This window comes from Panthera pardus, unplaced genomic scaffold (genome assembly GCF_024362965.1).
Source record: "Panthera pardus isolate Hobbes unplaced genomic scaffold, ASM2436296v1 HiC_scaffold_8, whole genome shotgun sequence".
Lineage (NCBI taxonomy): Eukaryota > Metazoa > Chordata > Mammalia > Carnivora > Felidae > Panthera > Panthera pardus.
In genome coordinates this window covers 116440373-116464444 of record NW_026527013.1, presented here as the reverse complement: position 1 = coordinate 116464444, position 24072 = coordinate 116440373, and the positions used below count along the sequence as shown (strand labels likewise).

Below are 24072 nucleotides of genomic sequence, written 5' to 3'. Positions count from 1 at the left end.
CCAGAGAAGCCGGCATCTTGGCTTTTTTTCTGCCCTGAGTACCCGCTCACCCCATTCCAGCACACATGATTAAAATCCCTCGCCCTGAGGGCTCTGTTGGCCCCTTTTCATACCCGCCTTGTTCTTCAGACTCATTCAATCAATGACTCATTTATTCAGGACCCCTATGTCCCCGGTAGTGAGATCTCTACAAAGAGGACCCTGTCCCTGTCCTCACAGAACCCACATTCTTCTGGCTCAAAGAGAGACTCATTTGAGATTTGCGTAAGTGCTGAGGAGGGAGAGAATTTGTGCCCTAAGGAGAAGGTTTGGGGCAAGTGAGAATTCGCAGGCTAAGAAGTAGACGGCGAAGACGTTCGAAATATAAAATATGCAAAGAATTGGCTGAGTTAAAATGTACAGGCTGATTTCCTGCCCCAGTTTGGTGGGACTGTAGGATAGGAAACGTGGTCGCTCTGAGCAGTACCCCAGAACTTGCTTGTCTTCTATCCATAGGGCAAAGCTTCCTAACCTCTTCAAGTTGCTTCAGGATCTTGGCCACTGCTTGGCATTTACTCTGGTACATCATCAGAATTTATATATTTAAATTATAGCAGAATATGCAATATATTATAAAACATAGCAGAATGGTTAAAAATGTAGGTTCTGAAATCAGGTGGCTTTACTACTTGGTAGCTTTATAGCATTGGGGAAGTTATCTGATGCTCTCTTCCTCATTCCAAAAATTTCCAAAAGTTTCCACGTTCCAAAAATAAGGATACTAATCCAATCTCACAGGCTCGTTCAAGGATTAAGTGCAATAATGTAAGTGTATTACCTGGCAGATAGTACATGCTTAATATATTTAGTTATCGTGTTTCATTTATTTGTTCAACATATTGATTCATATCTACTGTGCCCTATTAGTAGTGAACAAGATAGAAAAGGTTCTTGCTTTCATGGAGCTAGAAAGTGTTCTCCAGTTATTTTATGTTATTATTGTTTATATTGTTGCATTTATGTGTTAGTAGACCCGTTTGATAGTATTTCCTGGGGCACTACCCTTTTGTGTTTTAAATGGCAGGCTATAGGGGCGCCTGGTGGCTCAGTCGGCTGAGCATCTGACTTCAGCTCAGGTCATGATCTCCCGGTCTGTGAGTTCGAGCCCCGCATCAGGCTCTGTGCTGACGGCTCAGAGCCTGGAGCCTGCTTCGGATTCTGTGTCTCCCTCTCTCTCTGCCCCTCCCCGACTCATGCTCTGTCTCTCTCTGTGTCAAAAATAAACGATAAAAAAAATTTTAATGGCAGGCTATATTAAAGTGTGGATACAACTTAATTCTTCCTTGTTAACCAACTACCTAGTACTGTTTACTTGGCTTGAGAACTTAATCCATTTCCTGGTTTGAAACCCCAACAATTAATAAGCCCAGGAGAATTCTTTTATTTATGCATATTTAGTTCATTGCTGGGGTTTTAAAGAGCAAGTTGAAAAGATGGTCAGGGAGAAACCATTTCAGAAACTTTTATCCTTGGGGATAAAAGTGAAAAAAAATGATGAATTAATTAAACCCTGAGTTATTTGGTAGCAGACAGTAATATTGCTACTGTATTTACAGGAGTATACGATTGATGGGTTTTGGATAATGTAGGAAAATTTCAGAAACTGAACTAAAATTTTGAAGCGTTTGCATAGGTGGAAAAGATCAAGAGAAGATTCTGGGAGGCTGGAACAATATAAATGTACCACAGAAGTGGAAACGAAGACAAGCGTTACATTATATTCATTTTTATATTGGATGGAGGGTAGGGCATAATGGAGCCCCATAAATGATTATAGAAGTGGAGAGCCTTGGGAAACCACGTTGGATGAGGGCCTGGGTCAGGGTGGTGCCTAGGGAACAGAAGGGACACAGAAGAGACACAGAAGATAAACATTCTGAGGATAAAACCAATTGTACTTATTTATGAGAAATTAACTAAGCCCTCCCATTTGCAAAGCAATTTCACTATGCCATGTCCTGGCCTGGCGTTTCTTCTCATAGAATTTGTGTCAGGTTTAGCAGTGGTTCTTAATTCCACCAAAACAATGTCCCCTTATTATGACCATTATTTTAATAACCCCTTTACTCCCCTCAAATGAAATTTATTATTAAATTATGTTATTAATTTATTAACATCTGCACACATAATTTTGAAAATATTAATATAATGCTTTATTATAATATAAAGGAAAGCTCAAAGTGGTTCATACTAAAATATTTATTTTAAGGTATGGAAACCCCCATGTGATTATACCAGAAGATATAATGATGTGGTCAGATATACATGTATATAAAATGTGGCAGCTACTGATGCAGACCCATACAGGTGTGTTGTGCTAATAGCTTAAATACCACAAGTGACATCGCCTTCAGTGACACAATTCTCCAAAATGGCGTGTGATGCTTGTTAAAGTCTCAAACAGAAGGAGATATAGTCTTCCCTCAGTTATCTGGTAGTTGCATCACCAAGAATTCTAAGTGTATAAAAACTATGCAGAAATACTTTGGTATGGATGTGAGACAGAGTCAAGTTCTGTGCTCAAGTAATCATAAACTGGTTTCACCAACAAAAATGTCCACTGGCACTTTGGAAAGTCTTGAGTGGGACAGCTTTTTCATTGTCTAAAAGACTGAGACATTGTGGGACATTTACCATTCCTGGATCTCGGCCATTAGACCAGAGATACCATGATAACTAAAAATGCCCCCATGATTCCAGCAGCCGCAGAGGGGAGAGTATTGTCCCCCCCCACCCCCGCCCGCTGAGAAGGCTGGCTGCATGTTGGCTCTCAGGTTTCAGCATGACTCAAGGACAGTGACAGACAGGGAAGTTGGGAGGGGAGGAGTTGGATGGCAAGCCCAGAAAAGGAGTTGGCTACAGAGCTTTCTTCCTCAGTCAAGAAGAGTCTTCACTTTCTTAAATACTTTAAATCTGGCTTTTCCAACCTGGTAAGAGTTTTAAGTTCTGAGCCCAGGTAGAAATAAAGTGAGGAAAAAGATGATACTTGGTTTAGAATAAATGCAAACCCTTTCTGGCTTATTTACTTTAAATGCCAACAAGTGTAGTATAATTCCCTGCCCTCCACGTTGGCTCATTGGCAGGAATGTATTATGTCTGAAGAATTTAGGAGAGATCTAGTTCTAACATGAATCCTTGAAACATTTTTGAAATTTAATTCTTGTTTTTCTTTCAACTACAGATATGATCTCATTCCATTTTTTTTTTTTCAGTTTTGTAAAGTATGCAATAAACGTCTAATCCCTCTCGGCATTTGCATTCTGCACAACTGAATGTGTTGAGCAGATGCGTGTGATTGTCTAGTATTATCACTGCATGTTGCCTTCTGCTTGGGTATCTTAAAACAAATCGAAAGGACCTAGTACCCCTTAGAGTACTTTCCAAAAGGTTTTGAGCCATAGATTTTCATTTCACAATGATAACGCACACGTACACCCTCTTTCACAAATATGAATGTGCTGTATTTAATTTGTAAATAGTCATTTGGCCCAAAGATACTGGGCACATTTCAAATGCATACCAATATTTGATATTCCAAGAACATAAATCTGTGTGCAGTGTTACTCCAAGACTAAGTTTACTTATTTGCCGATCAGAAGCATATTATTCACAGGACAGCAGGTCAGGCATTGTGAAGAAATCAGAAGTGAACCAGACATTTGACACACTTTAGGAGTCTGTTGTCTAGTAGGGATGATAAAATTTCACATATACTATCATAAGTAAGCACTGAACCATTTGAAAAGTAAGATGGAATGCTGATGAAGTTTCTGGGATGAAATACTACTTTCCTTTGAAGAAGGCTTCCTAAAGGAGGTAGAATTTTTAACTTAACCTTAAAAATTCATTAACATTTTTAAATTTTGAGGAATGGCTTTTTAAGCTGAAATACATGTGAACAGAAGTTGTGTGTGTGTGTGTGTGTGTGTGTGTGCACCTGCACGTGTGTGCATGTGGCTTCTCAAAACTTAATAATATGAATTCTCCATTTGTTGTCTGGATATAACTGACCTTGAATAATTGGTAATGCTATAAAGAAATCTCATTTGACATCACTACCTTTCTGAAAAAGTCCTCTAATTTAAGAACTAAAGATAAGCTTTGCTTTTTTCCATTGAAGAATTCCCTTTTACAACTCCAGATCTTGGGATGCCACTACCACATTTCAAAAGTCTGGAATGTACCTTTAACTGTACCTTTTAACTGTAAAGTGCAATCAGATATAAGGCAGATCCGCCAGGATTGTTATATAAAGAGTTCACTGGCTAAAATAGAGGAGTGTTCCTGTTATCAGGTGTTTCCCACGTGTTGAACTTGACAATACAGAAAATGAGCCAGAGCACCCAGGACCCCCTGTGGTTCCCGTGCCCTCCCATTAGACCGTTCCCTGAGACTTGAATCATAATACTTCTGCTGCCTGGTTCCGGTCCAGACTTACTGTCGCATCCCCTGATTCCTCTGGCCTCTACCTGTAATCCTTGCCTACAGTCTGGAGATTTGATGAAGAGCAAGTTAGTCAACATGAAATCTTGGCCAAAAGAACAGGTTTGTTTTTTGAAGAGAGATATTTGCACCCCACGTTCATTACAGCTTTATTCACAGTAGCCAAAACAAGGAAACAACCTAAGTGTCCATCAGTGGATGAATGGATTAAAAAAAAATGAGTTACACAAACAAGAGGGGAATATCATTCAGCCGTTAAAACAAAGGAAATCCTGCCCTTTGCAAAAATATGGGTGGACATTGAGGGCATAATGCTAAGTGAAATAAGTCAGAGAAAGACAAATACTGTGTGTTGCCACTTATATACAGAATCTAAGAAAGCTGAACTCTTTTTTTTTTTAATTTTTTTTAATGTTTATTTATTTTTGAGACAGAGAGAGACAGAGCATGAACGGGGGAGGGTCAGAGAGAGGGAGACACAGAATCAGAAACAGGCTCCAGGCTCCGAGCCGTCAGCACAGAGCCCGACGCGGGGCTCGAACCCACGGACCGCGAGATCATGACCTGAGCCGAAGTCGGCTGCCCAACCGACTGAGCCACCTAGGCGCCCCTAAGAAAGCTGAACTCTTGGAAAGAGAGAGTAGAATGGTCTCTCACGGGGGTGGGAAGGGGTGGGACAGGGAAAATGCTAGCCAAATGGTACAGACTCCTGGCCCTAAGACGAATAAATCCTGGGGGATCTAATGTACAGTATGGTGGCTGTAATGAATGATGCCATATTATATACTTGAAAGTTAAGAAAGTAGATCTGGAATGTTATCACCGCTCCCCCCCCAAATGTGGTAGTGATGGGGAGGATGGAGGTGTATCAATTCATCACATCGTATACTTTCAACTTACGTGTGTTATAGGCCAGTAATATCTGAGAAAAGCTGGAGGGTTTGGGGAAGGACATGTTCGTCCAAACTTATTTATCCTGTGTTGGAAATGTTTCTGTCTGATCTGGATGGTAGTTACTGATGGTAGAGGTGTTGAAGGTCATCAGGCTGTACTCTTAATATCTGTACATTTCATGTATGCTAATCCATTAGTAAAATAAAAATCCATTATCTCAGCCTCTAAAGTATTGTCAATTTTGGCCTATCTTGGTAGCTTTGCAATAGTTTGTGCATTTTTAAGCATTTAAAAATAAATTTTCAGAATCTTTAGTGTTTTTCTTTAGTGTTTCCCTTTTAAATCCTTTTTCAGTCAATTAGTCGACACAACCTAGATAGCCAACAACAGAAGATTGGTTGTAATAACTGTCCCTCTTCAAAATTACAAACAGCTCAGTAGAGCAAAAATTGCCCTCCCCCCAAAAGTTTTTGAAACAAAAGAAGGGTGTGGAGGACATTTCTGGGAATAAAGGGTAAAAATACTTGTTTCAAAAACACCTTTTTGATGCTTTACAATTTCCAATATTTAAATATCTGGAATTTGAAGAGATTAGCTTGCAACTGAATCATCATTTCGACCAAAGTGTTGTGTTTACCAACTTGCATTCCATCTCATACTTTTCAGCCAGTTCTTAAGCCAGTTTCCTCATATTCCCACCTGACTTTTATGTAGCTTTTGGTTAAAATTCAGACTGAAGTCTCGTGGCGAGTAAACAGTAAATGTGTGATGATGTCAAAGGTAACCAAAATAGAATTTAGAGGAAAAGCTTTACCATTAGCTGTGTTCAAGCACCAAAAGAGAGAGAAACATTCCCTTCTAGGCAATGTTTTTTTTTTGAAAAAAAAAAAATCAAATTTGATGCCATTAAATTACAGTGTTAAATCCATGAAGTCTAGGACCTGTATGAAAATTAAATTTTAACTTATTCTCCCCAACAAACCCAGCCAAGCTCACCGTCTTGGATGGATTTCCCACTAGGACACAGTGCTTCTGAACATGGTTATTATTTTTAAAGGTAGCCATTTAAACACGAGCCGTTTTATTGGAACAGGACAGCTGGGAGGTGGTGGAAGGGCTGAGAGGAGAGATGAGTTACACCCAGGAGCCGCCCATGCAGAAAGGATTCTTGCTGAAAAAGAGGAAATGGCCCTTGAAAGGCTGGCACAAGGTAAGACATTGGCCTTGACATTAACCTTTATTTGCTCCCACATTGCCCTCATCAGTACTTAGGTGCTGTACTTAGTCGATTCTCAGGCACTTGCCTTTAATTTGAAGTTGAAAATTGGGACCCAGGGAAGGATGGATCTTTAAATGGAACATCTTAGTGAATTTTACTTTCTTCCCCACAGAGATTTTTCTATCTGGACAAAGGAATCTTGAAATATGCCAAGAGCCAAACCGATGTAAGTCTTCTTATTAATCAAATTTGTTATAAAAGTACTCTGCAGGGCTAATTGTTGTCACCCCATGGATGAAATCATACACATTTGGGGATGGCCTTTTTCTGAACTGGAAACCATAGGGAGGAATAGTTCTTTCACATGGACCAGAGGTGTGTGCTCCACGGTGTCCCGGCCCTGGGTTTTGGGTGGGCTCAGCTTGCCCACCAAGTGAAGGGTGAAGGTCTCCTTTCCACACCTAACTGCACATCCAGGGGTCTTTTCTGGTCTTAGGTTTGGGCTGAGGGGTTGTCTGGGTGGGAAAACATGTTTTCCTCCTGAGATAACCGGAGCAAAACATACAACAAGTATCACTCCCACTCTTACAGTGGCCAAGGGGGTTTGGTGGAGAAGGCCCTTGATGAAGGTGATGTGAATTTCCCTGTTGTGTGAACACTAGGCAGATAGCCCCCGACGGCTGGAATGACTGTTGGTCCTGCCCCTTGTGCGGGTCCTTCTCTCACCCAGCACTTCTCTCTTCTTTCTCACTTCCCTTAACTCCTCGAGTTCTTGTCTTGTAGGATTGCTTGTAGAAAATTTGTAGAAAATGCCTCACCCACAGTGGCCTGTCTTAGCTTTCTGCCTTTACTCCTCTTTTTAAATCACTTCCAAATGAATTTAGATACTAGAAACTAATTCTGTGGAAGGCAGTACAGCTAACCGGTGAATCCATTGCTGTGGGAGTCAGTCACTTACTTTCTCGCTTTCTCACTCACTGGCTGTGCAAGCCACTTGTTACCAAACCCCTCAGACACTAAAACGGATCATGCATGTGCAGCACTTAATTCAGTACTGGTTCACACCAGATGCTTGATAAGTCATAGTTATTATACTTATATTAGTGGATGTTGAAAGTGAGGCTAGAGGAAAGGAACATCAGGGATGTTACTACTGTTTTTAACACCACGAACCTCAAGTGGCCCTCTCTGCGTCTTGGCAGATAGAGAGAGAGAAGCTTCATGGCTGCATTGACGTTGGGCTCTCAGTGATGTCTGTGAAGAAGTCATCAAAATGCATAGATCTGGATACCGAAGAGCACATCTACCATCTGAAGGTGAGATTGCTTCCCAGATGCTACCTCCTACTGCACAGTTTCTTTGTGTTGCAAAGGGATGTCAGTTATAGTACTGTTGGTGATGGCTTTTGAATATTTCAAATGATCCAACCAACGTGTAGAAGATCTTCACTGTGAGAGTATTTTTAACAGATGCTATTGATCTTAAATGGGACGGTTCTTCATTGTGCAGGACTGTCTCTCACACTGCCAAAGGTTTAGCATCTTTGTCCCCTATCCCCTAGGTATCCCCCCCACATACATACCATGATTGTGACAACAATCAATAATAAAAAAAATCCTCATGTTTCCAAATAACCCCTCCTTCCCCCAGATTGTACCTACTTTAGTGAAGAACCATTTACCAAAGGTTAACGTATGTTTCCTGAAATACCATATTGAATATTTAGTCTTACCACTTCAGCTAATTAAAATTCTCATTCTACAGCGGATGTCAGGAACTTTTCTCCTTAAGTATGGGCTTCTAAGTAGGACCTCTGAGAGCTGCTTAACTACCATCTTCTGCCCTGTCCCCTACAGCTGGTGTAGGTGGTTCTAAGCATGATATAAGAGCTTCTGAACCAGATCTGGACCTGGCTACTTGCTAGATGTTGGCCTTTGGCACATTTTATAATCCCTGAAAGTCTCCGTTTCCTCACCACCCTTCCCCAGAATGGGAATTATTATAGTGCCCATGTAGAAAAGGCTGCATGTAGGAAACTTGGCATAATGCCCAGCCTTCAGTAAGCTCAATAGGTTTAGTTTTTGTGTATAATTATTAGGTGGTACCCGAATGTTAGGAATTAATTGAGAAGATGTTAAGACTCTTTTCTTACCTGTGCAAATTACTTGGAATATTGGGAATTAGAGCTGGGGGGTGGAAAAATGAAAGCATGAGATGATGAGTTCCACGTCTTAAGATGCCTCATACTCTCCCCATAGCATATATGTGGTGCTTATGCCGACATATGCATAAGACAGGTGCTTGATTGACTGCACAGGATGGTCAAATCTATACTTTTTCCTAGCCTTAGCCCCTAGTTACTTGTGTAAAGGAGGGTTTCTCACCCTTGACACTACTGACATCATGGGCTGGAGAAGGTTTTGCTGTGGGGCCTGTCCTGTGTATTATAGGATGTTGAGGGGCATCCTTGGCCTCTACCCACTAGATATTGGTAACAAGCCCCATTCAGTTATAACAGCCAGAAAAAGTCTCCCATTGCCAAATGCTCCTTGGTTGAAAATGACTGGAAAAAAAAAAAATTAAGAAAGAATATCCCACCCACCCCCTGTTCCAAAGATCATTCTCCTCTAGAATAGTTACAGTTTCTCCACGTACTTCCAGTGACTCTTACTACTGTTATGACATGGTCAGGAATTAAGAGGTTCTTGTTCATCCACTTATTCTAGTTAACAGAATAAAAGTAATGATTAATTCCTAATTTTTAAAGAACCAGAGTGCCTTAAAATAACATTGAATACTGATATCATGATAAATACAGTTTAATATTTCTCTGTGTTGATTCACTTTAAGTTCTGTATTTCTTGTTCATTTGTTTGACCATCAGCTGTGTTAGTGTGGATATGTGTGGTCATCTGAGGGTCCTCCTTAATAGCCTCAGAGTCTGGCAGTTTTTTTTTTTTTTTTTTAAACGTTTATTTATTTTTGAGACAGAGAGAGACAGAGCATGAACAGGGGAGGGGCAGAGAGAGAGGGAGACACAGAATCTGAAACAGGCTCCAGGCTCTGAGCAGTCAGCACAGAGCCCGACGCGGGGCTCGAACCCACGGACCGCGAGATCGTGACCTGAGCCGGAGTCAGACGTTCAGCCGACCGAGCCACCCAGCTGCCCCGAGTCTGGCAGTTTTTAAATGGTGGCCATCCAGTCCCATTCTGTTATTTTTATAGATGAAGAGTCTGGGCGGCTGAGAGGTTAAGTGGGTGTCTCCCTACAGTCCTATAACTACTTGTGAGTTTGGAACAGAACCCTGAACAGTTATTTAATAAAGTACTTTTATTCTGCCTCATTTAACCAATAAAAAATGAGTCAAGATGAATACTTTGGGTGCCGATTTTTTAAGCACCTCTAAGAGCAGATCAGTGCAAAGGATGACAGAAGATTCCTGTAAAATTCCTGCTGTAACCACATCTGGGAAATGAAATACATTTTGAGAACATAATTTAGGGGGAGACAAAAAGATCTAAGTCTGTTTTGCTTTTTCTTATAAATGATCTATTCAATAAGCACCTGGAGGGGTTTTAAGTCTTGTATGTACTTCTAATCAATGCAATAAACCTGAGAGCCGACGTAACATTTCCTAAATGAGTGATGGCTGCTGACATTTATTTCCACATCCTTGCTCTCAGCAGTAGCATTAGTGACGATTTTAACAGATTGACCTGGATTTTTCTTTTTGGAAGTTAACCTACCATGCATCCTTTTGGGTGATTTTTAAGTTGCCACTTCATGAGTCTCTGTTCTAATATATAGATATTTATCATTTTTCATTTTGAAAATATTAATATACCCTTATACACACAAAGCATTAACTACTAAGAAATATCTACTGTATAGGTTCTTGTTACATTCTGTTTAGTGCTTTTATGAAATACTTTATAATAAAAGTTGCTAGTTATAAACATTATTCTTCGTGGAAAGTAAACTTTGATAGATACTCATTTATGGAGAAATGGCTAAATGTTTGTGTAGGTGTGTTTGAAAAATCTCGGAAATCACCAATAATACTTTTCCAGATTTTTTTTTCTATTTCCAAGGACAGAAGAAATGTGTTTCAAAATAACCTTCACATTCCTGAGCAATGTATTCTTTGTCAGAGAAGGTTAACAAGTTAAATATTTTAGGAGGAATCTACAAATTTGCTCCAGTTCAGAGAAGATTGATTTGAAAAGTCTGAATTATAAAAGTGCTGGTGTCTTCAGTAAGAATACGAGGAATGGGGACATGTGAACTTGGAAATGCTTTAAGAGACAGATAAATATGAATTCTAGTTGATTTGTTTAATATAAGTAGTAATGTTTTGCTTTTGTAATAATAGCGTAACAATTGGGCCCTTTCATTGAAAGCCTAAGTGAAGGTTTTGATCATTTTTATTCTCCATTTCCTCCTCAAACTTGCTCCTATAAATCACGTAAATATAAACTAAATCAACAAACTGATATTTCTACATTTCTACATGTGCCAACATGAAAACAGAGGGTGTCTCAATTTGATGAATAATTGCTTCTTTGAGTGAGTGACGCTCTTGTTTCCCTCTTTCAATTTAATATCATTTAGGTAAAGTCAGAAGAAATCTTTGATGAGTGGGTATCTAAACTCCGCCACCACAGAATGTATCGTCAGAATGAAATCGCCATGTTTCCACATGACGTTAATCACTATTTCCAAGGATCCACGGTCACAGATTCTGCGTCTGGTGTCTTAGACTCCATTTCAAGTAGGAAGGTAATTTAAAGGAAGGGAGTGGCTTTGCGTGGGGGTGTCCCAAATGGGGGGCTCTGACTAAAGGAAGAACAGCTTGTGGGGAGAAATCTGTTTGTCCAGTTGGTCAGACTCAGGGTCCGAGGAGTATCCGTTATCTCTGGGACAGTAACTGAAGAATAGCACATAAGGAGGGATTTAATAGTCCTGATTCTTCCAGATTTCCCTTGACCATTTTGACTTTGGTTTTCTTATCTGCTTGTAAAATGCAGTAAGTATGTTTGTAGCCGTACAGGATTACAAAATTTCCCAACATTTATGCTATTATTTTGTCATGATTATCATTTGACAGAAGAAGAAATTAAGGACCACAGTCCAAGGCACGATAGCATGGTTTGGCCAGGCTGAGGTGACAGCCAGAGCTTAAAGTCTCTAGTGGAGCGCTTTGTGGAAGCTTCTTCCCCATTACAGGCAGATGGCTTCCATTAGCAACTAGCTTACTTTGTTGTCCTTTACCCTAAAGTGTTCTCACTGGGCTCTGTTTTCATTTATAATGTGCTTTTGTCATCTGTGCAACAGCGTAGCAGTATATCAAAGCAGAATTCAATTCAAACTGGAAGCAATTTATCATTTTCTTGTGGTGGTGAGACCCGTGTTCCATTATGGTTACAGTCTTCAGAGGACATGGAAAAGTGCTCGAAAGGTAAAGTGACTTGAAAACTCTGCTTCTTTCAGTCGTGGCTTGTAGATTGGACTCGGTTAGTATTTACACCTTGGATGAGTCTCCCTATCAGTGGTCTACATTTGAACTTGACATCCGTGCCTGGGTGTGTGTGCACACAGGTTGCTTTTCATATTCTTTAAGCACTCAGGTCTGATTTCCATTTGGACCTACTAGATCACAGTCTTCAAGGGTGCTATTTCTTTTAAGTGCCAAAAATGACAGGGTGCACATCTAAGATTGGGAGTCACTTCTAAAGGTGAGTGGGTGAACCAAATGGAGATCCCCACAAAATAGGAGTTCTCTACCCTGGTTGTACTCTAGAATCACCAAGAGAGCTTTTTTTTAAGTTCATTTATTTATTTTGAGAGAGACTGGGGGAGGTGGCAGCGGGGAGGGCAGAGAGAGAGAGGGAGAGAGGGAGAATCCCAAGCAGGCTCCACATGGTCAGCACAGAGCCTGATGCGGGGCTTGAACTCATGATCCATGAGATCATGACCTGAGCCAAAACTAAGAGTCAGACGCTTAACTGAGCCACCCAGGTGCCCCAAGAGAGCTTTTAAAATGCAAGAGTACCCACTGTTCACAAGAGTGTCTTTAAATTGGCCTGGACTGGGGTCTTGGTATGACTGATTTTTTAAAGTTTCCCAAATGACTCTGATAAAGAGTCAGGATAAAGAACTCTTCCATAAGGAAGCTCAATGGTCTCATCCCTAATTAGCTCAGAACCACCCAGGGAACCAAAAAAAACCAAAACAAGTCACCAGTGGGATTGGGGACACTCTGAATTAATTATCTGAGATGGAACTTGCACATAGATAATTTAAAAAATTTCCCCCATTGATTTTAAAGCAGAGCCATGATTGAGAGCCACTCTACCAGGTGGTGGCCTTGAAAATTGCATTTTCTCCTGTTGAATGCAGATACTGTCACACCTGGAGCCATATAGGTTTGGCCCTCACAGTCAAGAGCTTCACGGACTGACATTTTGGCACAGGTAGTCCTTAAAGTGCCCTCTAGGCTGGCAGCATTGGCCTGGCCTGCAGACTTATTTGAAATGCAGATTCTCAGGCTCAACCCAGATAGACCAAATCAGAAACCGGAGCGGGGTGGGGGGGGGGGGGGGGCGCGGTGGTTCTTAATGATCTGTGGTTTAACAAGTTCTCCAGTTGATTCTGGTAATGCCAAAGTTTGAAAGCCACTCTCTTAAGGCATCATCCAGTGAGCGGCAAATTAAGGACTATCTTTGGAGTTAGTGACGGAGGAATTGGTATGAAAATTTAGGTTAGTTCCTCTGAGGTCAACCTGCAAAGGATCATCAAAGTCTCATATGGGTCCCTGATCCACAGTTTTCCTTAGGGACCAATATAACCTTCATTTTGTTTTATTCATTTAGCCTGTCTGGAGTCCTTATAAGCAGATGATGTAATACTTGAAATAGTGGTAATAATGATGATAGCTGATTTATTTAGTGTTCACAGTATGCCAGCACTCTACAAGCATGCTGCATATGTCAACCATTCAACATATGAAAGCAGGTATATAATTATCTCCCTTTCCCAGATGAGGGAACTGAGGCACAGAGAGGTTACGGAATTCACCCAAGATTCACAGTTCACGAAGTGTTCAAACTGAGGCAGCCTGGTGCTCCAAATCTGTGCGCTTAACCGTGACAGTGTACTGCCTCTTCTGTAAAAAAGGAAATAAAATTTCTTCCCCGTACAGATGAAAATCAAATAGTATAGACGAGTACAGAAAGTAGTTGGCACTAGCATAGCGAAACCTGGATGCCAAGATAAGAACTATGAAGGTTCCTTTTGCTCCTGTCCCCCAGACCTGGCACACTGTCATGCCTACCTGGTGGAAATGAGCCAGCTCCTACAAAGTATGGACGTCCTGCATCGGACCTATTCGGCGCCAGCTATCAACGCCATCCAGGTCAGCCAGATCCCTCTTCTGTGTGCATTCTGGTGTTTTCCTGCTTTCCTCTCTCCTCCCCAGCCTCGTACTAACAGTAGGACATTATCTGGCCGGTTGCTTCAGCCAAATTTAAGGGGATGGAGGTGGGCACTTTGCTTGCAGTTTTCCCTTACTTTCTGTGCTCTCTTTCCTGTTTTGAAACAAAGGGTGGAGCTTTTGAAAGTCCTAAAAAGGAAAAAAGATCACACAGGAGGTGGCGGTCCAGAGCTATTGGCAAAGATGCTAAAGGAACACTGCAGGTAACCATCGCTTCCCTGCTCTCCATGCCGCATGCTGGGGGCTGCTTGGATTCAAATAGAATAGACAAGTGGATTTTCTATAGTTGTTCTCATAAATACCCTGGGCAGAGGGAAATTTAATCACTTAGATTTTCTGGATACTAGGATAAGCATGTAGTAGAATTGGGTAAGGGGAAAATGGTATGAGGTTGGAGGGGCTGCAGCCATTTCTAGGACTTTGGTTTCCCCTTTATATATGCTTGGCCTGCCTGCCCTCTTCCCTCCTTGTGTGTGTGTGCTCTGACCCACCTGTTCTCCTGCCGGTCCATGGATAACTCATCCCTTTGAGCCCACTGACTGAGTTCTCTGGAAATGGGACATTGTGCAGACTCTCTCTTGTCTCTTGTCTCCAACCTCCCAAACCCCCATCAGAGTTTCACTGTGTTACACTGGCCACCTACTTTCCCAGTGCACAGCCGAGCCAGAGGCCAAGATTTGCAGCTTAGCCATTGCATATTAAATTGGGACATTGTTAGGGTCAAATAAATCAGGAGCGTAATGGATAAGTCATCTGCTATACTCTTATACACTCTTTGTTCAAAGCACCTTAGGGGTGGAGATTAAGAACTTTTGAAGCAAAGAGTGATTTGTGTACAAGCATGTGAGAAGTTGCTTTTGTAGAAGCACCAGATGCAAATTAAAGAAACATTTTTAAACCTATGCACTGTTAACAACATAGATACTGGGTGATTATTGCCAGGAGGAAGGAATTGAGTATCAACGGGAAAGAGCCTGGCAGCTTTAGCTGTCATTTCAACCTAGAGCTTTAATGCTTCTATCATCTCCAAAAGAACATGTGATTTCTCACCCATTTTTCTTTTGCAAGAAGCCAGAGCAAGTTGCTGGAGAAAGTGCTTTCCTGGGTTTTCATTTATTTTTAAGTTATCTCAACAGAAAGATGTACCTAGAAAATGTTCTTCTTGCACTACTTTCTAATCTTAGAAACAGTAAATATTCTAAGCCATTTGCATCTGAAAAGAAATGTCTCCCTTTGGTGTCACTTTAGGTCCCTAAACCTTTTCCTGGCCCAGTAAGACTACATTCCTCCAACCCTAATTTGTCAACATTAGATTTTGGAGAAGAGAAAAATTATTCTGATGGCTCTGAAACCTCCTCAGAGTTTTCTAAAATGCAAGAAGAACTGTGTCATATTGCTCATAAAGGTAAATGAGTTTTCTTTCTTCCTAATGTGTTTGATGAAAATGTTAGATGCATGTCTGGATGTGGGTTGTCCTTGGAGAGGGAATCTTGATTGGTTCATTTTCTACTCTGTTAGGATTTGGGGCAATCTAATTTTTACTTTATTTCTTGGGTACTAGGGAATGTATTGACAAGAAGTTTCTTTTTAAGCCCTTAGGGGAAATAGTGAGAGTGTTAGGTATTCTTTAAAAGCTGAGTGGTTCACATGCTGCTGATGGGGGCTATCAATTGGTACTCTTCCAGAGAGCAGTATGACATTATGTTTCAAGTTAAAAAAAAAAAAAAATCTATCCAGCAATTCCACTTTGAAGAATTCACTCGTAGGAATTAATTTAAAATTCACCCAAATAGAGATACCCATTGTAGCACTGCTTATATCAAAAATTAGAAATAGATGTTCAACATCATTAGCCATTAGGGAAATGCAAATTACAGCCAGGATGAGATTACCACACCCCGATTATAGCTCCAAAACAAGACAGTACCGAATGCTGGTGAGAACACGGAGAAACTAGATCTCTCATATATTGCTGGTGGCAATGAGAGATGGGGCAGCCACTCTGGACAATGGTTTGGCAGCTTTATATAAAACTAAACATGCACTTACCATATAACTCAACATTCACATTCCTGGGCATTTATCCCAGAGAAATGTAAACTTAAGTCTACACAAAACCCTACACACAAATGTTCCGAGCGGGTTTATTTGTATTAGCTATTAGCCAAAGATTGGAACGACCCAAATGTCCTTCAACAGGCACATGATTAAACAAACTATGGGACGTCCACACAGTGGGATACAGCTCAACAATACAAACGAACAGATACTGATATGCATAGTTCCTTGGATGGATCTCAAGGACATTATGATGAGTGAAAGTAGCCAGGTTCAAATGGTGACATAGTGTACGCTTCCACCTATTAATACTTTTGAAGGGATAAAATGGTGTTGCTGGAGAAGAGATTAGTGGTTGCCAGGGCTTAGGGAGAGGGAGGAGGGAAAGGGGAAAAGTATGGGTGTGATTATGAAGGGTTATCAGGAGGGATCTTGGTGGTAATGCAAAGTTCTGATCCTAATTGTGGTGATGGTTCCATGAACCCATGCATGTGATAAAATTTGCCTTGACCTATATTTTACACACATAAGAGCATGTAAAACTGGTGATGGCTGAATAAGATGTCAGTTCTCCTGGGCTGGATATTGTAGCATAGTTATGTAAGATGTTACCCTCGTGGGAACTGGATACAGGGTACCCCAGACTTCCCTATACTACTTTTGCCACTTCCTGTAAATCTATGATGATTTCAAAATAGAAAGTTTTTTTTTAAATTAGAAATAACCTAAATGCCAAACAATAGGGAAATTGCATTTTTTAATGTAGTATAATTACACGGTAGAAGACTCAACAGCCACAATAATAAAAATAGCAACCTCATATTGAGCACATAGCTATTATGTCAGGTATTTGTTAAGCACTTTCCATGCACTGTTTCATTTAATTCTAGAAGCAACCTATGGAGCAGATGTTATTGTAATTTTTGTTGCACAGATAAGAAAGCTGAACCTTCAAGAAGCTGAAGAGCTTCCTGTGTAAGACAGTGGTAGAAAGTGGACAACCTGAGACTTGTATCCTATCCTCCTTGGCCCACAGTCTATGCTCCTTACCTGTGTCTCACCACCCTGAGGGATAGGGTGACCAGGGCTACTTTTATAGACACAGGAAGAAGTTCACAACATACCACTGTGTAAAAATACAGGTCTCAAAACGATATAGGTGTGATTCTATTTTTTTAGAAAAAAACCCCAACTTTATAAATCTGGCATATATAGGCATACTAAAAAGTCTGGAAGGATCTACACCAGCATTTTAGTGATGGAGGCTAGAGTTATAAGTACTTATTATGTTCTTACTGCTTTTTTTTTTTAAGTTTATTTATTTATTTTGAGAGAGAGAGCGTGTGTGCGAGAGCTGGAGAGGGTCAGAGGGAGAAAATCCCAAGCAGACTCCATCCTGTCAGCACAGAGCCCGACACATGGCTCAGTCTCAAGAACCGTGAGATCATGATCTGAGCCGGAATCAGCAGTCAGACTGCTTAACAAACTGAGCCAGCCAGGTGCCCCGGTGTGTTATTTTTTAAAGGAGAAAATGGGTTTAAAAGTTTTAAATGGGGGCGGGGGGACAGTGTTTGAAGTGAGAGAAAAGAAGGTACTAGATCTGCTGCCTTCTTCTCCCAGCCCCATGTTTTTCTCCCATGACCTTATTGATTCTTTCAGCTTTTTTTCCCTTACCCCACAAACATGAAGCATGTGGCTATGAGGAAACCACTTCATGTCCTTTAAAAATTCCCACCTCAAACCCTTGTTCTAGTTGCCATTAGAACTCTGTCACTGTTCGCAATACCGTTGTACGACCTGTGAAATGGGAAGAATTGCTTCCCCCGACCCCTTCAAAGCTCTTCACACAGGCTCTTGCATGTTCTCTAGTATTAAAGGGTCGAGTGCAATTACGGCATTGCATTTTAGACTTTGTGAGAGGGAATTCCTGCAAAAGAGCACTACTTTTTAACAACCCAAACTGTCTTTTTACTGAGAAGATAATGCCTCCTCAGAGAAGGGATATCCTGAATTTTATACGTTGAAGAAGCTGCTTCCTCAGCAGAACAGAGAGAGGTTGCCGTATTGAGTCAATCCGCTGCCCTTGCAGAAAGTCTACACTGGGCTCCAGCCAGCTGTTTTGTCTTTCAGGCTTTGTTCAAAACAGCTGGCTGCAGGGCTGCCCCATACCTAGACTAGGTCAAGGTTTGTGCTCTGAGAAAAGACCAGGTGCATTTATTGAACAACAGCCTTTGCCCCATGGGCTTACAGACTTGAATTCCACAGGGAGCCTAACAAGCTGTGTTTCATTGCTGTGGTTCTAAAGTACACTTGCACACACTGAAAAGATCTCTGGGAGTCCCTTTTACACAGGCTGGGACTCAGAGGCCTCGTGGAATAGAGATACTTCTCAGGTTTGTCCTCAGTCCTGTGACCTTGCATGCTTTCTCACTTCCATGCATTCAAGCTCACAGCATCTTGACCTGTCTGCCTTGTGTGAGCCTGATTTTGTCACTGATGGTTTTTATTGCAGTTTCTTGACTGTATGACTAATCTATTGATTACTTGTGATTCGGAGCAAGTAAACTAAACGTAAGAATTCCACGGATGTTGTAACATAGTCTCTGTAACCTACTTTTCCTTTAATTTGTTAAATGCATCTGAAGCCTGTTTTGTAGAAGATTAGATCAAAGGGTAGACAGCTAATGTATACCCATCATCGTTGAAAAAGTCCTTCTTACATATTATAAACTAAGTTTGACTTTTAACGGCGTATCGTTGAAATAGTTTTCATTGGTTCATGTGTCTGGCTTTGCATGCAGAATTGACACACATGTAAGCAAATAGAGAACAAAAAGTACTAAAACTTAAAAGTCCTTAAGGAATTTACATTGCATATATTAACTTTTACATCTCTCCAAATATATTTCGTGGAACACTTTGCCCATAAAATGCTTTTAAAAACAAAAGAATTCCATGATTAAAAATGTTGGGAAAACACTGCTGACTATGGTTCCCTGTGAATTTACACAAGAATAGTAAATATTAAAGGCGCTGAGAAGTCCTGCAGCAAAGAGGTCTGTTAGTTTTGTTCAAGTCAGTGATTTTCCCCCCACTTCCTAGTAGCTGTTGGCACTCAGGAACTAAAGTTCTTGAGAAACATAATGCAGGAAACATGGTAAATAATAAACCTTTTTGGAGCTAATCCTCTGTATTGTCTGAGTCAGAAGACAGGCATTCATTCTAGGCCAGTCTGTTATGATCAGCTGTGGAATTTTGATCTCACCAGTTAATATCTCTGGGCCTTGGTTGCCTCATCCATTAAATGTCCTACAGCAGTTCTACTGACTTTTGGGTCTCAGATTCTGTAACTCTTTTCTCTGATTGGTTATTTTGTCCTGAATAGAAAGAATTCATGTTGTCGCTTATTGATACAAGAAGGTTTTATGAGACAGGGTTCTATTAGTAGCCAAAACAGGAATGACTGAATATGGTGAACAGTTTTAGGGTGGGAAAGCAAGGGATAGGATAAGAACAGGGTCCAGGGTATGGAAGTGGCCATTTCTTTCTTTTTTCTTTTTTTTAATTTTTTTTTTTTTAACATTTATTTATCTTTGAGACAGAGAGAGACAGAGCATGAACAGGGGAGGGTCAGAGAGAGAGGGAAACACAGAATCTGAAACAGGCTCCAGGCTCTGAGCTGTCAGCACAGAGCCCGACGCGGGGCTCGAACTCACGGACCGTGAGATCATGACCTGAGCCGAAGTCGGACGCTTAACCGACCAAGCCACCCAGGCGCCCCTGGAAGTGGCCATTTCTGTTCTACTGTGGATGAAAAAGGTTAGGTTTAATGATACTTCTGCAGTTAGGTTTTTTTTAAATTTTTTTTTTTTAATGTTTATTTATTTTTGAGACAGAGAGAGACAGAGCATGAACGGGGGAGGGTCAGAGAGAGAGGGAGACACAGAATCTGAAGCAGGCTCCAGGCTCTGAGCTGTCATCACAGAGCCTGACGTGGGGCTCGAACTCACGGACCATGAGATCATGACCTGAGCCGAAGTCGGACGCTTAACCGACTGAGCCACCCAGGCGCCCCTGCAGTTAGGTTTAATGATACTTCCTGAGGGCATTTTCAGTGAGGGAAATCCTCATTTACAAATGAAAAGGTTAAAAGTAGAATAAAATTAAACTGTATTTTATTATTTAGTATTCTTTTGTTCCTGATTCTTTTGCTGTGCTGAGTTTTTAACTGTTGAAGGATCATCTTCTGAACTGTTTTGAGTTTATGGAAGCATTGGATAAAAAGCCAAGCATGTCACAGATTAAAAGTCAGAAGATATACAGAACTTAAAGAAAAGCCAGATCATTTATCAAACATAATTTAGGATTCAGCATAAAAATCTGCTGAGCAATTGTATTTATGTAAATTATCAGAAAGTAAGTAGGACCATTCAGTCAAATTACCTACTGTATCTAAATGAAAGGACCATTTGGATAGAATATCAGTTAGATAGCCTGTGAGGTTTGAACCATGGATATCCTATGAGGTTTGAAAATTAGAGCAAGCAGATTTCAGAAGATCAAGTCTGATCTTTTAGATGTGTTATCATTTTAAAGAAAATTCATACGCGTGCTTTTCATTAAAAAGGGAATGAAAAATTGGGTTGGGTGCTATATGATAGCATATTTTCTCACTGATTCCTTAAAGCACTCTTGAGATGTGGGCATTAGAAACATGTACAGATGTGAAAACCAAGGATTTGTCCAAAATCTAAATGGCAACAAATAGGTAGGGGTAGGATTTCAGTTCACATTTGCCTTATTACAAAATGTCTTTCCTTTGGACCACACTGCCTCCATAGAAGTGGTGTCCATGGTATTCCTAACTGTCTTCCCCAAGACCTATTTTTTTGTGATGCTGAGAAACTCCTGGAGAAGGAACACATTAAACAATAGAGTTCAGGTAAATTAAGACGACAGCTGTCCTTAAGTACCACCTTTCACCATCCAAATGTGCTAACCGTACTCTCACCGTGTAACTCAATAAAAGAATACCATGGAAGCCTGTAGAAGCGGGAAAGGTAGTGGTCACCAAGTGTCAATAGTCTGAGGCTTATGGCGTTCCATTCTGTCAAAACTCAACCTGCGTCCCACTCTTTTAGTACAGTGAGGAGGTCTGAGAAATGGCTAAAGACAGTCTGGGAAAGACGTGTAAATAGAGATGTCAGAATTGCCTTTCGATATTTGAACACCACTTGAATGAAGAGGTAGTTCGGTTTGCCAATGAGGAGGCCCTGAGAAAATTTCGACTTGGGAACAGGAGGGCTTCGTTCCCCACATCAGAGTCTGGGAGCAGAACAGACTGCTGTAGGAGACAGCAAATGCTCTGGCAAACATGGCCCAAAACCACTGACAAGAAAGTTTGGAGACGGAGAGGAGTTGGTCATCCTATATGGCACGTGGCCTTAGTGATCTTTGGGGTTCTCTGTGGCTCTGAGCATTGAAGACTTTCTGTGTGGTTTTGCTCATTGTCAGATATCCATAAATGTGATATATGTATTTGGATTTTCTCTCTTTGTAAATTTTTTTATTTTTCTCTAGCATCATGTTAGAAATTAGTAAGAAAACATTCTGTCACAGAGAATATTCCTCACTTCTGGGATCATGTGTCTTTAATGATTAATATACATATCGTCTCCCGTGATCAGCCCCTAGCAGTCCCTCTGTTTATGCTGGATCCTTATGCTGTGAATGACCTCTGAGTGGGCCTAAACAGTCATTTAAGAAATTCAGTGCATGGCGGTCTGATCTTCTAAGCTCCTTTGTCAGGTGGTTTAGAAAGCCCTTCACACCTTAAAACCTAGTATAGTGACTATCTGAGTTTCTTTCTGCTTATTTTATGCCCACTGCACTCTTATCAGCTATCCATTTTGAGCCAAGTGGTGTATATTCTGCCAACTTTAAATGGAATGTTCTCATCAGGTTGAAAGCCTTGCTTTACGGCAGGCCATCTGAAAGCCAGAGGAATTGATCTGCTAAAGTGCCAGCCAGCTGAGTGCCACATTTACTTCATTTAAAGCACTACACGTGACGTAGGGGAAAAAATGTTTCCTCTGTAACTATGTGAAGTGACAGATGTTAACTGGACTTATTGTGGTGATCATTTTGCAGTGGATACAGATACCGAATCATGGTATACACCAAAACTAATATAATGTTGATGTTAGTTATACCCCAATTTAAAGAGAACAACTTAATTGTCATAATAAATTAAGGAAACTTAGGCCAAAGACAAAAAAACAGGGGCACCTGGGTGGTTCCCTTGGTTAAGTATCCAACTCTTGGTTTCAGCTCAGGTCATGATCTCGTGGTTCATGATTTCGAGCCCTGTGTCAGGCTCTGCACTGTGCTGCGTGGAGCCTGCTTCAGATTCTCTTTCTCTCCTTCTCTGCCCCTGCTTTCTATCAATCAATCAATCAATCAATCTTAAAAAAAGACCAAAACACAACAATGAAACCATGACAGTGAAGAGGTATTCCCCCGGGGCCCTCTCAGATGGGCGTGGGTGTCTTCTGGAGCGTGTGTGTTGGGGGGCTTGTCTATCTACTAGGACGTAAAATGCTGAGTTACTTGTGGGGTTTGTTGCCCGCCAGCTGAGAATGTTCTTCTGCCGAACAGACGCTGGTCATTCCCTCATTCATAGACCCTGCACCCTGTGTGCAGTTATTTACCAGAGTTGCCCCGGCAAGAGACCCAAGGACTCCCTTAAAACTGCTGCCATATTTCAAGAGAATGCAGTCACCACTGCTCGCCTCCATGTTGCTTTTATCGCCATCACTATTATTATTGCAGCAACATTGATTATTTATTCTGTGCTATCCATTGGGTCATTTGCTTTTGCTGCATTACCTTATTTAATCCCCGTAATCATCTTACAAAGTAAACACTATTATGACCCTTATTCACAAATGAGGAAACTGGGGTTCAGGAATGGCATATATTTGTCCAGAGTCATGCAGTGAATAAGTGATAGAGCTGGGAAGAATCCAGGGCTGGTTCAGAGCCCACACTGTTGCTTACTTGCTTGTACTGCCCATTATTTTCCTCAGCGAAATTGGTTAAATCAGAGTTGAGTGTGTTTCGTAGACATTGTTAGAAAACTTGATGCCTATTGGCCTTTAGTACCTATTTACCCTGTCTTCTGTTGACAAAAGAGAAGGCATGAATTGTACTAATAACCTAGGAAACTGTGTGTGTGTTTAAACAAATTGCTTATTTGTACCGTGACTTTATGAAGATGGTCTAAATCCATCCCTGAACACCACAGCCTCAGACAAGTTCAGCAACAACCTATAGGGAGGTGCAGTTGTCCTTGTGGCTGTGAAATGAGGGAAGTAAGTCAATAATACGTATTTAGTTTCTGTGATACTAAATAGGCCACTCTTGAATGACAATGCCTCTGAAAATGCAACCCTGTGGAATTCAATAATATGCCAGGCCATCTGAGAAGAAGTATGTCTCTGTCTCTTCCTTGCTACCTTTCTAAAACAAAATATAGTAAAGGAGACTGGAAAGATAATATCCAAATAGGGTATCCATGATCAATAATTTAGATGGTGGTTCCCCATCCCTAGGAGATAACTCAATGTGGTCAAAATTTGACGAATTTTTTGTCATATGTGTTAGTGGTTTTTAAAAACTTTAGTTCAGGCCTCTGAGCTCCTAGAGGTGCTAAGCTCTCACTAAAGTGAACAGAGTGGCTGGATGCCAGCCTTAGAGCTGGAGGATTCTGGGTCAAGCAGTTGGAAGACTGATAAGAAAGAGGGTAGGAAACACCCTAAAATAATTTCAAATTTACAGACAAGTTGCAAGAAGAATACAAAGAAGTCCCATGAATCCTTTACCAAAATTTATCATTTGTTAATATTTTGCCACATATATTTTATC

The 24072-nt window shown here is 40.9% G+C and overlaps 1 protein-coding gene across 5 annotated transcripts in view; it reads left to right on the top strand.

The window, feature by feature from the left end:
• OSBPL3 (oxysterol binding protein like 3) overlaps positions 1-24072 on the top strand; it is a 178365-nt gene that overhangs the window by 103037 nt on the left and 51256 nt on the right. For 3 of the 5 annotated variants that reach the window (XM_019443629.2, XM_019443626.2, XM_019443627.2), the window contains 8 exons: positions 6470-6586; positions 6768-6821; positions 7798-7911; positions 11208-11375; positions 11931-12054; positions 13907-14010; positions 14199-14291; positions 15337-15493. In XM_019443629.2, coding sequence (XP_019299174.2) covers positions 6470-6586; positions 6768-6821; positions 7798-7911; positions 11208-11375; positions 11931-12054; positions 13907-14010; positions 14199-14291; positions 15337-15493 — 931 coding nt within the window. The remainder of the gene's footprint in view (positions 1-6469; positions 6587-6767; positions 6822-7797; positions 7912-11207; positions 11376-11930; positions 12055-13906; positions 14011-14198; positions 14292-15336; positions 15494-24072) is intronic. The other 2 variants (XM_019443630.2, XM_019443628.2) reach the window with 1 other exon arrangement.